Raw genomic sequence first — 15,503 nt, forward strand, 5'->3', positions numbered from 1 at the left:
CAAGGTTTCCAAGCTCTGTGCTGTGGTGCCCCAGGATGCTGTAATGAACTCATCGAAGTGCTGTGGGATATTTTAAATTTTCACGGAAAACACAGCAACATCTGTCAGACACAGCACAAACTACTACTCTAGGGTGCCATGAAAAAAATCACTGCGACACTAAGGGTGCCATGAACCAAGAATGTTTGGGAACCTCTAGTGCATGCATTGGTAAATATATTATTTCCCTATAACTAGGAATTATTTGCCGTCTAGAACTGCCTTTTGAAAAAGAGGTAGAATACATTCTCATTACATTTGATATAATTCATTGTTTTTATAACTGTTAGGTTATTGATCTTGTTGCCTTGAGTATATTTTTGTGGAAAGCAATTGAGAATGTTTATTTAAACTTAAAAATCTCAATTACTTTTGTTTGCTATTTCAGGAACTACCCTTTTGATATTGTGACTCTTTTAAATCTAGTCTTGTTTAAAGCATCTGACACCAGCAGAGAGATTTATGAAATTTCCATGCAACTCATGCAGGCATGTATGAAATATTTTTTTAAAATCTTATAAACCATATGGAAAAGTAAACAACTGTATAGCTTGCTTTACATTCAATAGTAAATTACATATTTCCTGTTTTAGTGCAGAACAAGTTAAGGAAAACAACTGGTGGATTTCTCTGGCTTCATTTCTTCTCCCAAGTGTTATCTGCTAATGGGAAAACAACCACCAGTTACTCTCTCTGTTTTTTAAACCCACTTCTAGTATACTTTCAAAAGAGTGCTAAACTCATGTTTTTAAGGAGTCCGCTTAAGACCAGCAAGCATATGAAAAGTGCAATCAGGCATTAGAAAGACATGTCTCTGCAGAAGTCAGAAAACCAATGTCTCCTGCAGTTCTGGTCCAAATGGCCATAGAGGGCAGATTCCCGCAACTAGAGGGGAGGGTGCATGCCTGCAGTAGCCTCAGGTGGCCAATCAGAGCTGGACAGTTCCACCACTGACTGTGACAGGAACCACATCATCCATCAAGCATACTAGATTGAGTCCATGACAAAAATGTTGTTAGGTCTAGAACAGCTAAAGATGAGTTGAAGCTGCCACAGCTGTGGGCTTGAAATAAGATCAAGATTATGCCATATGGAAATGGCATTACAGAACCATTACTAGGGCACATTGATGCCAGGGCTAGAGACAAGTGAGGATGAGGCCTGGGTCCGCCCTTCTCTTGAAAATAAATGTCAGTGTTCCTTGGAGGAAGAAATGCATTTTTGTCCTTGCATTTGAAAGTTGTTTTATATAGCTTGTCTGTACAGTAATTTCATAAAAATCTTCCTTTTAAAACATTTAAAAATTATTTGGGGGAATAAAGGCTAGGTAGCAAGATATGACTATTTATCTTAATATTTTTATTTATGAGATTTATTTACTAATGTATGAGATTTAGAGGCTGTTCAACTCCAAAATTCTGTGGGCAGCTTCCATCAAAATAAGAACAGTAAAAAAAAAAAAAAAACCCAATAAAAAACAATAATATATCCTTTAAAGAGAAAATAATTAGGAAATATTTCTACTTTTTTCAGTTTTTCAGAAAAAATTTAAAAAGGAGAACAAGGATTTTTTTTCCTGCCATTTTCCTGCTATTTTTTTACTTTGCCATCTCTCTTGTGACTGACCTGACTCTTCTTTTATGGAGAAGAGTTACCACTGATCTGCTCCTCTTATGGGAGGAGAAAGGAAGGAGGAGCAGATCAGTAGTAACTCCAATATGTATGAGTACTTTTAGTTGTTGCAACAGGTACAAAAGCCTAGGCAGAGATTGCCAGTTTGATAGATACAGCATAATTCATTAACACTTTTTAATTTTCCGTCTTTCATCTATCTATATCACTTCTGTTTCTTTTTAATCTTCCCATAGATTTTGGAAACAAAGCTTTTTGTTTATTCCAAGAAAATAGCTGAGCGAAGACCTGGCAGTATTCTTTATGGGACTCATGGTCCCTTGCCACCACTATACAGCGTATCATTAGCTCATCTGTCCTACGAACTGGCAAGAATGTATCCTGAGCTCACACTTCCATTGTTTTCAGGTACAAGTTTCTATTTATGTCTTTTGCTTTATTAGTGGAAAGTCCATTAACCTCTCATGGAGCACAACATGATATACAGTATGTCAACTTTTAGATCCACAGGACATGATATTGCATCTTTTGTTTTTTTCTCTACATATGCCAAAAATAGTAGAATAGAACTGAATTAGATACGATTCCAATTTCCCTATCTATTTGAATAAGACTTAAGAAGTATTTTTATCACCTTATATTATCTCATTGTAGTTATCATACACATTTGAAACTTTGAGTAATTATTAAAAAGCATGTGTTTTTCCCCTTAATACTTTCATTCTTAGATATTACACTTTGCTTTTACAAATTCTCTGCTAATGTCACCTTGCCATGCTGGACATAATATGCTTGTTTGCTGAGTAGAATTTTAAATTAGAATTCTCTGATGTTTCTTTAAATTAGGGGTTGGCAAAACTGTGGTCCTTTCCAAGTCAAATAACAGTAATAGGGATATTACATGTGGCCAGAATGCTAAGATTTTGGGTGATTCTGCAAGATATCTTATGGCAAAATAATCAGAATCTCATTAGATTAGTCAATGCACAAACACCCTTTTTTGACCTTTTAATCTTTTTTATTGCTATTTCCTGTTGTTGTTTTGTCCTGGTCTATTGTGTGATGGTACCTTGGATTTGACAAGGCTGATGATTGGTCCCCTTGATTTACTGGATTATTAGCCTTACTATTTCTCCAGTAAGAATGGTTGATAACAACTCTGCTCTTCTGATAAAAGAGTTTCCAGGGTGGCTTACAGTTTAGTAAATGCCGTTCTGCTAGTTCTCCTAGATCTATTGGCAGTCTTTGTAAGATCAACAACCATGGCGTCTGCTGGGCCTTGGGGACTGTTTTGCAGTGTTCTGGTCCTTACTACTGAGCCATGTCCAGAAGGATTGCTCTTCAACACCTGTGCTGATGATCTGTTGATCTGTGGTTGTCCTACAGTGCTTCATCTTGTTCACCATACTATGCAACTCCTTCATGAAGCTGCTGGGGGAGATTGTTCATAGTTTTGAAATGGGTTGCCAACAGGATGTTGATGACACCCAGCTACATTGCTCCTTATTATCCAACTACAAGAAAGTTGTATCCTGGAATATAGTCTAAGTTTAATAATGGGCTGAATAAAGAAAAATAAAAAGCAATAAGTTTGATTAAGCTGAGAGGTTGGCCCTAATTTACCCAGTGAGCTTTCCAGTGAGCGGAGACTAGAATTTGGATCTTCCTGCTCCTAGTCCAACACCTAAATCACTGTTCCACACTGGCTGTGCTTCTCTGTCAGTTGCTGGACATGAAATATGTGCTATTTCTGTCTTTATAATAAAAGATTTTGAAATCACCTTGAAATTTTATCAGAAAAATACATTTGACAGAATTTATTGTTGAACTAAATGCTTCATAGTCTTACTCCTAAATCTAAGATTCTAAGAGTGGTTTTTTTTCCCAATTGATTTTAGAAGTAAGTCAACGATTTCCAACAACTCATCCAAATGGGCGTCAAATTATGCTCACCTACTTGCTGCCATGGCTTCATAACATTGAGCTAGTAGACAGCAGACTTCTTCTCCCAGGTTCAAGTCCTAGCACTCCTGAAGATGAAATAAAGGATAAAGATGGAGAAGTAACTATTACATGTGGCCTGAAGGGAAATGGTTGGGGCTCACCAGAAGCCACATCACTGGTACTTAATAATCTGATGTATATGACAGCTAAGGTAAGTAAGAAAATACTCAGTGGCCTATAAAATATGAAATGTGGTGCCATAATATTAGACCAGGATTGAAGGTTGCATAAATAATCCTCCCTCCTCTTTTTTATCCTCACAATGCTCTGGCGAGGTAGATTGGAAATGTCTGATTATTAAGTATCAGTCAGTACATATTTGTCAGTATTTTTCTCCAGTTTTATTCCAGACAATACTTAATGTAGCTTGACCTTTATGATTCAAATAGATTCTCTGTGATAAAACGGTATTTCTCCTCTGTCTCTTTAACTGATTGATCACTTATTTTAGCAATATGCTCACTGTACTTTAATCAAGTTCATTTTTCTTATTTCCATTTAGTATGGAGATGAAGTTCCTGGGCCAGAAATGGAGAATGTCTGGAATGCTTTAGCCAATAATGAAAAATGGAGCAACAACCTGAGAATAACCTTGCAGTTTCTGATAAGCTTATGTGGGGTTAGCAGTGATACAATTCTTTTACCTTATGTAAGTGATTTTGTGTTTTTGCAAGAAGTTGTGTTATTCTTATGGAGCAAAACAGTATCTATTCAAAATAATGTATCAGAAATAATCATATGAGTTTATCGAACTGAAGTAGTTAATAAATTTGCCCCTATATACAAGAAAAAATACCAAGTATTCAGTAGACTTTATAGAGGATATCCCTTTACTTTATTGTGAAATGTGGAACCAAAGCTTAGCTAGTATACAGCCCCAGAAATTGCATTGCCAACATTTGGTCATAAGTTATCAATCTGGGATGATACTAAAGTTTAAACAAATTAAGCTGTAAAATAGATGGTTAAAAGCTCTGGTAGGCTCAGTGTGCCCAGGTAAGTGCTAGCACCTAGCTGAATTTGACTGATCTCAAGCAAAGTAGGGTTGGACCTTTTTGGCACTTGGATGGGAGACCATTAGAAAATACAGAGCTGTATACATGCTCTGAATTCCTTGCAGATCAACTTAAAAAAAAAAAATTACAACCCCTTGCAGACCACAACAATTATCGCCGACTTCTACCTTATGTAATGAGAAATCGATCAATGGCACAACAGTATTAGAGTACAATGTAGTTGTGATTCCTTTGTCTCTCTATAACAGAATGTTTCTGTAACCAGTTTCTGTATGCTTTCATGTTTTGGGACTAACCCTATATAGATGTTAGGCCCATTTGTTTCTGGGCATAGTGGTACTTCCCTAACCAGGTACTCTCCAGATGTGTTTCTATAATTCCCAGATTATTCTGCCATCTGAGAGCCATTAATATGAGGAAGGTCATTTTACATTATTATAGCTTCAAAAATATCATTTATGTGTCTACTGTGCACATTTTTACATTACCTTTTTTGTAGATAGAAGCTGCTAAATGCTACTTTTTCTTCAGATCAAAAAAGTTGCCATCTATTTGTGCCGGAACAATACTATTCAAACAATGGAAGAACTTCTATTTGAGTTACAGCAAACAGATCCTGTGAATCCCATAGTTCAGCATTGTGACAATCCACCATTTTATCGTTTTACTGCCAGCAACAAAGCTTCGGTCGTTGCTTCCGGTGAGAATTAAAGATTTTTATCTTTATTAGGAAGAGATACTATATTTGAAGGAATTATGAATCTTTCAGAACAGAGTTGTGTGTGTTACGCTGAATGTCTCTTATATCTTCCTTGGTGCTTCTCAGACTGAAATATTTCATCAAGACATAAATACAGTGGTACCTCTAGTTACGAACTTAATCCGTTCTGTGACTCTGCTTGCAACTCAAGTTGGTCGCAACTCGAAGTAAATTTTCCCATAAGGTTCAATGTAAATACGGTTAATCCATTCCGCCCTCCGAATTTGGTCGCACCACGAGGCAAATTTCCCCATAAGGTTCAATGTAAATACAGCTAATCCGCCCTCCGAATTTGGTCGCACCACGAGGCAAATTTCCCCCATAAGGTTCAATGTAAATACATATGGTTAAACAGTTCTGAAACATATGCATTTTATTTTTAAACCACAAAAACATGAAAATAGTCGAGATGGTCAACTTCGCCATCTTGTACTCCAAGGCCAGATCAGTCACACAAATACCACGATCGTGCTTTTCTATAATGTCCTTCTTAAGTTAGATCGTCACTTTTTTCTTCAAAGCCTTACTCTTGCCAAGCCTGCTCTGCATTTTCTTTGGAGCCATGCTGACAAGCACACCAAACCCCTTCCAAACACCACAAAACACACCACAAGCCTCACCAAAGGTCTCCTTGCTACCGTGGTCTCGCCCACAGGAAGCCGCGTCCGCGTGGGAGCAGGGAAAATGGCCGCGGATCCAGTTCATAACTCGAGGCAGAGTTCGCAAGTCAAGGTAAATTTTTGGGGCCGGAGCTGGTCGTATCTTGAAAAATTCATAAGGAGGGGCGTTCGTAACTTGAGGTACCACTGTATATAGGTCCAATCTTCACAGTTACAGTAGATTAGAATACACCCTTTAAAATCACCTAGCCATGACTAAGTTAAATCTCCTTGATCACAGTGGGCCTATTCTAAATAACTTTGAATCCAACATTTAACATCGGCAGAACAAAAAACATATTTGATATCTGTAGATTTATTTCTCTTTGCTATAGGATTTGGTGTCTCTAAGAATAAATAGCAAGTTTCTATCTGCTATATTTTTTTTAGGATGGTTACTCTCATGATCTACCTATACTACCTGCTGTAATGGCAGACAAATGCTTTCAGCTAAGTTTATTCACATTGCATTTTGCCATTATGCCAACCGTTCAGGTCCTGCTCCAGGGTTCCAAAAAGTTCGTGCAGTACAGATGTTTGATCTGGATAGCAAAATTAGTGTTGTGGTTCAACAACAATTTTTAAAAATGTAATTATTCACATACTGGCTAATCACATGTGTTCAGACTGAGTTGAAATCTGAAATACTTAATACTTTTATGCATATGTGCACAAAAGTGATATCATCATCATCATCATCATCATCATCGAAATAAATAGGAACCTATAATAGGGCAAAATATGGAAGTAACTTAGGAGTGGGACTCAAAAGAAGCTTTCTCTGATCTGCTGTTCAACAGCTCATAAATGGCAAATAGTTGGAAATGTGAGAGAGGAGGAAAGACAAAGGAATGAGCTGCAATATAAATGCTTTTTTACTTACGCAGATAATTTGTAACATGACTCAGGCCAAGTAATGTGGTGTTGGTTTGACAATTGTTGTGTTGTACATTGTGTTGGATTTGTTTGTGTATGTGTATGGTTTCAAGAAGATTGTTTATTTTTAGAAATATGTCTAATGTTTTTGGTTTTACACGTACAGGAACTACATCAAGCAGTAACACCGTTGTAGCTGGCCAAGATAGTTTTCCTGACATTGAAGAGAATAGAATTGTAAAAGAGACAGATGAGAGGTTTGTAATAAAAATCTCAGTCTCTTTCTTTCTCCCCCTCTTTCTGGACTAAAAATGCTTAGTAGTTCTCCAATTTGAGTACAGATAACCCTCATTAACCACAGTCTTGTGGTCTGTGGTTTTCTGTGTCTGGGATTGACAATTAAAGACCAGACCTTGGAATACACAAAAAATGGTTTTCGTGTATTTGCAGCTTGGAATTTTTTTGGTTAATATGTGCATGTTTAAAACTGTGGATAGGCTTTTGCATATGGGTGAAGTATATTTTCTAAAGTTTAGGTTAGATTGTCTATATAGTGTACCTGTATTTGCTCCTACTTCTCATCATGTGGTTTCAGCTAATCTTGCTGAGTAAGCCTGGTTGAAGGCTCCCTATGTCTTTGTCACAGTAGCTGACCTTTTTCAGAGCAACCCATTTGCTTGGGGAAGGAAGGAGTTGCCCCACTCTTGCCACATGGCTCATTCTGGCTCCACCAGTCCACACAGATTTTCCAAGATCCTTGGAGAGGCCACTACATCATGCTGATGGTCATTAGTGTTGCCCTAGTTTATGGTGGTCAAAGCTAAGGGCAAGTGATCTGTAGGTAGCGCTAGCATCCAGTGGTGGATTGAGAGATTGCTGCAAGTAGTGTGCAGGCAGCACTAGCATCCAACAGATCCTCATTTGTGCTGTTGGATGCTAGCACTATTTTGTGGAGATCTCTAGATAGCACCACTGGATACTAGTTTCACCAGCAGAATACTCACAACTCACTCCGATCATTGCAAGAAGTCTGCAGGCAATACTAATATCCAGGACCTCTAGATTGCATTGCTAGATGCTCTCTGAACAGCCCATGGCAATTGCCAAGTGGCATTACTCGACACTAGAATTGTTCTCAGACAACTTGAGGAGTTCTCACAACAGCATTCACTGCTCACAGCAATGATCCCAAGAGTTCTGCACAAAGTGCTAACCTCCAGTGCAGCCTCTTGATTCAGCAGCTGATGCCCAAAAACTACTTTCAGCAATTGTAGCAAGCCATAAGCCCTCTATGAACAGCATTAGCATTCTTGGGACAGTTGAGAGTTTCACACTGAGTGTGAAAGATCAGAGAAGCTAGTGTGAATGGGTGATCCCCTCCACCACCAACCAAGTGAGTTGCTCCAAACAAAAAGGTTAGTTGCTGAAAGGAAGTCAAGGAGAACTTTGTGATCAGGCTGACCCAGCAAGGAATGAGTGAGGAGGAGGAGAAGCAAGTACAGGTATTCTGTACAAAGCATTATGACAGAAAGCAGGTGGAAGGATTCATGGGAGAAAGAAGACAACCATAGACTTTTGCTATTGTTGTTTCAAGCCACAAATTTGCCTAATAAAGCTATTACTTTTACTATCTGGATCTTATGAATCTAGAAAATAGTTTTTAAACATTAAAAAAATGTTTTCCTGTAAATATCTCAATTATATTATATCTAGACATTGCTTACAGAAAGGTTTATGTTGTTAATATTCATCCCTGTTTTTAGAAGATCTGCTTTCTGCTAATAAACTAGGCTTTTTTCATTTCTGAAATTCAGAAATTTTCAGGCACATGGGACTTGTATCCTACTGGAAACAACTGACATTTCTATACTGACTGTGGAAAGCAGAACATTTAGATAAAAATACTAACAGATTTTTGTCCCAACTTTTTGTCTGGGAGAAATCATAAACTAATATGAGCACAGGCCTAATGGAGATTAAAGGTGAAAATTTGAGTAATGAAGTTAAAACAAGAATGGATACATGTTTATCCATCCACTGGTACTTCTTTACCTCAAAAGTAATCCTTTGGTGAAAAGATGTAGATTGTTCCCACTGCCTTTTGATAATTTTGGGGATATATAATACTATTATGAATTGAGTATGTATTCAGATTTTAAAAAGGGTTTTTTCCCCATTTCCAAGGTTTAGCAATGTGATCAGAGCACATAACCGACTAGAATCAAGATACAGCAATAGCTCTGGAGGATCTTACGACGATGATAAAAGTATGTCTTGATATTTGATTAACATTAATGTTTATGAATAGTGTTATTCAGTAATGCTATCCAAGCATGATCTGGACAGAGTACTTGAATCATACATTTCAATGGGAAAAAAATCTGCTTCAATCTCTCTCATTTAAATCCGTACTTTCAGTTGGTTGAATTTTGTTAGGTGTTTCTAACACTCAGTTAAAGTTTCAGTTATGCATTAAGATTTGCATCTTATCAGTATTCATTTGTAACTGTTATTTATTTATATATTTATATATGGGTTTTATGTATATATTTTATGTGAATATTTATGTTTAAAATTTGACAAAATATCAGCATAAATATATTTATATATTTATGTTTTTAATGTTTGTTGTAAGTTGCCCAGAGTTCCCCATTGGGGGGATATGGACGGTTGAGAAATTTAATAAATAAAAATAATAATAAATAAATATATTAGCAGTAATGCCTTTTTGTCTTATCTAAATACCTATGTATAAAAAGGAATGCAGATTTGCACAGTTTGCATAGACTGGTTTGTAATAGTGACAGTATCAGATTCCCTTTCTATTAAATTGTCAGACAGAATGCAGTCAGCAGCAGGATACTACAGCAAACAGGTAGTTTGGCTATCAGAGAAGCAAATAAAGTCCTTGACTCCCTATTCCTCAATTTTTGCCACACCAACACTGCTTAAGAAAAGAGCAGAGTTTGTAGCACCACCCCATTTAACAAAGGCATTCACCACTGGGTGTTGCTATCTGGGGCCTACCCACCTTATGGGAGAAGGAGGATTTCTAGCAGCAGAGAATAACAAATATGGCAACTAGAAGAAGAACCAGAAGAGGAGAAGATAGGGTCTTTTACTGACATCTGCAATGCTAATGAAAGATTTTTGTTTTCCTTTGATTGTGGCATGCTTGATTTCCTATTTAGAGTTTATTTTATTTTACTGGTGGTTCTACCTGAAAGTTCAGGAGCTATGGGGATACCCTTACTAATATGATCATTAGCAGTTGAAGGCAACATATAGTCACGTAAGGACAAAAGAAAGCAGTATTTCACACTTAATATGTTCTTGTAGTTTTTGCCCATCAGAAGATTCCTGGTTGCTGTATTAGCCTGCCATCTGGTCTGTTGGTATTAATATTGCCCCAGTAATGAGCACTTGAGACAGATTAGACATTCTGCTCTACATTACACACTCCATTTCCCATTAGGGTTGATATCTAAATTGACAAGTGTCAAATTTCTGAGGATATGGGCTGAGATTGCAGTTGGTTGGTTGGTTGGTTGGTTGGTTGGTTGGTTGGTTGGTTGGTTGGATGGCTTATTTGGTTAGTTGGTTTACCTCCCAGGCTTTTGTTCAGGAGCTCAAGACAGCAACATAGGACTCCCTCCTGCCATTTTTCCCCACAACAATGACCCAGTGAGGTGAGTTGGGCTGAGAGAGAATGACTAGCTCAGTGAGCTTCCATGGCTGAGGGTAGCCTTGAAACTGGTCTTTCTCATTCCAATCCAGTACTACATCACAACTGCTCTCCAATATTGCATGACATTCATCTCTTTTTTTTAACTAATCAAAGTGAGCATTTGATATTCTGAACCAGTCCTTGGGTTGGATAATGGAATGAATGAGAGCCAATAAACTAAAACTCCATCCAATTGAAACAGAAGTATTTTTTGTTGATGTTTTATCAGTTTGGTTAATTAATGTTAATCCTAAAGCAACAAATCCATAGTTGGAAGGTACTCTTGGATCCTTCATCATTGTTGGAAGTATAAGTGGACTTAATGTAGGAGTGTGCATACAACAGAAAATTTGTGGCTTGGAGGTTTGGTGGAACTGTTCTAGGTTGATCACTAAAACCTTGGGTTGTAGTTTTGCCTGAAACAAAATCCAGAGCAGTCTTACAGGGCAAGTAGGGCAAGTAGGATAAGCCTGGTCTACCTCACCTTTCTCCGTTCTCTAGCCCCATACTATTTTCCAGCACCTTCTTTTTCCTACCTCCCCTAAGCTGCCTCTTACCTTGAATTCAAGCACACTATGTCAAAGTGGGCTGCCTGCCCCTCCCCTTGATCTTTCCAGCACCTTTCTTTCCGTACCTCCCCTTAGCCATTGCCAGGTACCACTGCCAATGGCCTTTCCTTTGTCTGTCTCTCCTCACCTCAGAATGCCTCTGCTCAAAATATATGTGTTTGGATGCTGTGCCTGGACAAAGCACATATTTTAGTCCTGACACCGATCACCCAAAACTGGTCGTTCCATGCACACTATTATCTTGATGGTTTGGAACACTTTTTATTAGCTTAATTTAGTAGCCTAGTAACAGCAATGTTGTTAATGGCATAGTGATCCCATTGTGCCAATACCTTCTATCTGCACTGCCTTTATCTAGACTTAAAGTGCGTGGCTTGCTGCCCACCTATCCTAGGCATCATCTGAGACCCTTTGGGTCTACAGGAAACAGGACCTTTTTAAAGATAGCACCCCAGTTTTGGAATATACTCTCAAGGCATACCTTATTGTCTTTTGGCTATCATATAAGACACTGAGATTTGATTTTTGCATTGCATTGTTTCTCTGATCTTAATTTACCTGTACACTGCCCCAAAAAGTTTGGTTGTTGGACAATATAAAAATGTAATAAATATTTCTGTGCAGATGATCCTATTTCTCCCTATACAAGTTGGCTGCTGAATATTGTGGAAATGAAACAGCCACAACCTTTGCCAATGCCATTTAATGGAGGGTGCTGGGCACCACTTGTTGACTACCTTCCAGAAACAATTACACCACGGGGACCACTCCATAGGTAAGCAGAATATAAAGAAACCTCTGTTTCCTAAAATATTGTTCAGTCTATCTTAAGAATTCTAAAAACTTGGCTGACATATTCTGTAGATTAGAAGTGGATACTATTTTTTAATCTGGGGGCTGCACTATGATTTCGCCCCTGTTTGGAAGCCATTAGAAGCCATGGTCAGTGACATCATGACATCAACAAAGTGGGTGTCAGCAAATGTTTCAGTCCTTCAGAGTCAATACACTTTGGTGGTTTGGGATATTCTTGTAACATACTAGAAATTATATGGATAGGCAGGGGCTATATATTCCAGTTATTTACTCACACAATTTAAACAGAACAAGTGTAATCATTATATCTTCTTAATATAAACAGAATGATCATTTAAGACCTGTTCCATGTTAGTTAGCTTTTGTTTCTTCTGTTGTCTATTTCTACCTTTTGTTTGAAAATTGTTTAAGACCAACATTAGAACAAAACAAAACTCATTCCTTAAATTTCAGTGAAGTATTCAATACTTCCGTTTCAAGTTGAAAAGTTTTTTCCCTAATACCTGGCTTGTGGGCATTCTAAATGTATGTACTAATGATCCTGGCATTTAGTTATGTGCTATCATAAAAACGTTGACAAGGATGTTTTAATGTTGTCCAGAGAATGTTGATGTGCAAATCTTCTCAGGACTTGTACATATAAAAAGATGGATGCCCCACCAATCTATGTGGCCATCTATTTTTATGGAGCACCTAAGAGGTGGGCATCTTATCACTCCCCAGGGCACTTCTGGTGACATTCATGCTAATTTCTGGCCTTTCTAGTTGTTTTAATGGCTATGAAAACTAAATTTTAAACTTGGAAATAGTTCTTGAACCTTTTGACAAAAACGTTCAGAAAAGTGCCAACTGAGTTTCAAAAACCCTGTTCCATCTGCATTTTGTTTCAAAAATGAAACATGCTAAGAAAACTGCATAAGCCAAAGTAAGACTGTGAGGTGGTGGCAACTGTTCCGTTACAAACACCATCCACCAGGCCAGATCTGAAACTGGCTTGGGCAAATAAATTAAAAACAATTGAAGATGTATATTAACGTGCCCAACTTCTGCTTGCTTTTCCTTTTCCTCCAGTAGCATGATCATTACTTCTGCCTACAAATTATGTTTGTGATAGAGATGAAATATTACTTGAATTGGCGTCTTTGTATTTTGCCTATTTTTCAAGTTGAGGGACTGCAAACTTTGCAGCTTATTTTCATGCATCTGTTCCAGTTATCAGTCCATTTTGCCACATGAGAATGGTTTGATCAATAATATTTGATCATTTTGTATGCATAGGAATACTAGCATCAGATAGGATGATCTAAATTAGGCATATTGTGAAGCATTTTACTTAAAACAGACCCTTGTGAGGTTTTGACAGATCAATCACATTGTAAACTATATTTTTAATGATTAGTGTATTGAATTTTAATATATACAGTCAGTCAATCAATCATATCTTTATTATAGTCATAGACCAGCATAATTAATATATACATGTCTATATGTTTCTCCCATGATGACTCCTGGAATGCAAAAAAAAAAAAAACATTAGCCTCAGAGCCTGCAAAAGTACTTTTATTTTGCCATAGCACTTTCACTTCCTCCTCTTCCCCTTAAACCTCCTGTACTTCCCCTATGAAATTTATTCCAGAAGGCTATCTAACCTTTGAGATGTTGATGGTTGCAAGGGACATGGAGAGACTATTTTGTTAATGTACAACTGACAGACTCACTGACAAATGCATTCTGTACAGAATATATAATTATCAGTGCCTTTCCAGATATTAACCACCCTTCTATTTCCTTTACTTTTACTATAGCTTAGAAATTATCATGTGTACCTGTGCTGTTCTTGGTGTTTTCTGATCAGCTTATTCATGTTTGCTGTTTTTTTCCCATTTCTCATTGCAATTTTTAAATTGATTTATCTTATTTTTCTTGTTAGGTGTAATATTGCTGTCATCTTCATGACTGAGATGGTAGTAGATCATAGTGTAAGAGAAGACTGGGCTCTTCACCTTCCATTACTGTTGCATGCACTGTTTTTAGGTAAGAAATAATGACTGAACAAAAATTTAAGTGGAGATTGTGTTTGTTTATATTAATCTTCTACCACTCCATTCCTGTGGTTTTTCCCTTTTACACAGTGGATTTATTTACATATCACAGTGAGATTTAAACATTTAAATCATAATTTAGTCTATAAACCATGTTTTGTACAATATATAAAAGTATAAACCATGGTTTATAAACCATAATACCTGAGTTTGTAGAATACAATAAACTGGAACCAAACAAACATTATTATAGCTTAGAACAGTCTATGATTCCAGACTATGTCTTTACTGAACACAAATTTAGTAGGATCAAACTTTGGTCAGCATACTTCATTCTTGGTGTAAAGCTACAGTGCACATCTCACATTTTGCTGATTATCTCCTTCCTGAGCCCACTTAATTAATCCACCATAGTTTCTGCATTGTCACTTGTTACCTTGGTGATTAGATATTTCTCTAATTGTCAGGAACAGGTACATTTTTCACATACATTTATTATTTATTTATTAAACAAATTTATATAGCTGTCCATCTACCAAAGGATCTCTGGGCAGTGAACTGTGATGGAATGGAATTATGAAGGCCAAGCTCAGAGAGATAAACATTTTCTTAGCTCTCCAGAATCACGTGGGAGGAACAAGAGGATGAGACTGGCACCTCCCTGAGGAATTCACACTGTTGTGGCTGGAGGACTTTGGGAACTGGGGTTTTAGTCTGGGAAGATTCTTGCTAGAGGTTGTAGCTAATAAACATAGCTGGACTGAATTGGCATTGTCTCTTGGAGTTCCTTGGGCTAGGCCTGACATGAACAGAGTTCAAAACATCATGTTAAACAAGTCACAGACAATATCCATATTTTTTATATTTCTCCGGTTATACTATCTGCACCTGGATTCTTTCATTATATCCAATCGAATTAGTATTTTTATTCATTTCATTTCTTTGTATGTATCTGTGCATGTATACATGTGTATAAATAGACAGACTTACACTTGAACCACATATTAAAACAAACCTTTTCTAAGCAGCTATTCACCAAACAATCACCATTCTCATTCATTCTTGGCCCAATTATTTTTTCTATACTCCCTTGTCTTATTCCCACCAATCCACTCATGTCATCTAATAGAGTAAATAGAATTATTACATTCTAAGAAAAAAATGGCAATAAATTATGATGGATAATCTTGGAAAGACATTCCCACATTAGTCTCCTTAGAGAATCAGAAACCATACATTCTGTATGAAAAAATAAATGAGGTGGAGGTTTCTCTAACTTCTCATTGTGGTACTTTAATTTTACTTTACATTTTAGTTCTAAAATGGCACCAATCATGTTTTATTACTGCTGGGGAGAGCTGGA

General features: G+C 37.1%; 1 protein-coding gene across 5 annotated transcripts in view; it reads left to right on the plus strand.

The window, feature by feature from the left end:
• Window positions 1–15,503, plus strand: part of FRY (FRY microtubule binding protein) — a 200,375-nt gene that overhangs the window by 143,195 nt on the left and 41,677 nt on the right. For all 5 annotated transcript variants that reach the window (XM_088140710.1, XM_088140707.1, XM_088140708.1 and 2 more), the window contains 9 exons: window positions 428–527; window positions 1,908–2,079; window positions 3,570–3,826; window positions 4,178–4,324; window positions 5,223–5,391; window positions 7,153–7,243; window positions 9,171–9,253; window positions 11,907–12,057; window positions 14,029–14,132. In XM_088140710.1, coding sequence (XP_087996836.1) covers window positions 428–527; window positions 1,908–2,079; window positions 3,570–3,826; window positions 4,178–4,324; window positions 5,223–5,391; window positions 7,153–7,243; window positions 9,171–9,253; window positions 11,907–12,057; window positions 14,029–14,132 — 1,274 coding nt within the window. The remainder of the gene's footprint in view (window positions 1–427; window positions 528–1,907; window positions 2,080–3,569; window positions 3,827–4,177; window positions 4,325–5,222; window positions 5,392–7,152; window positions 7,244–9,170; window positions 9,254–11,906; window positions 12,058–14,028; window positions 14,133–15,503) is intronic.

This window comes from Python bivittatus, unplaced genomic scaffold (assembly GCF_059951505.1).
Source record: "Python bivittatus isolate LINGU-HERP-01145 unplaced genomic scaffold, Pbiv_v1 ctg000340_np1212, whole genome shotgun sequence".
NCBI classification, from domain to species: domain Eukaryota; kingdom Metazoa; phylum Chordata; class Lepidosauria; order Squamata; family Pythonidae; genus Python; species Python bivittatus.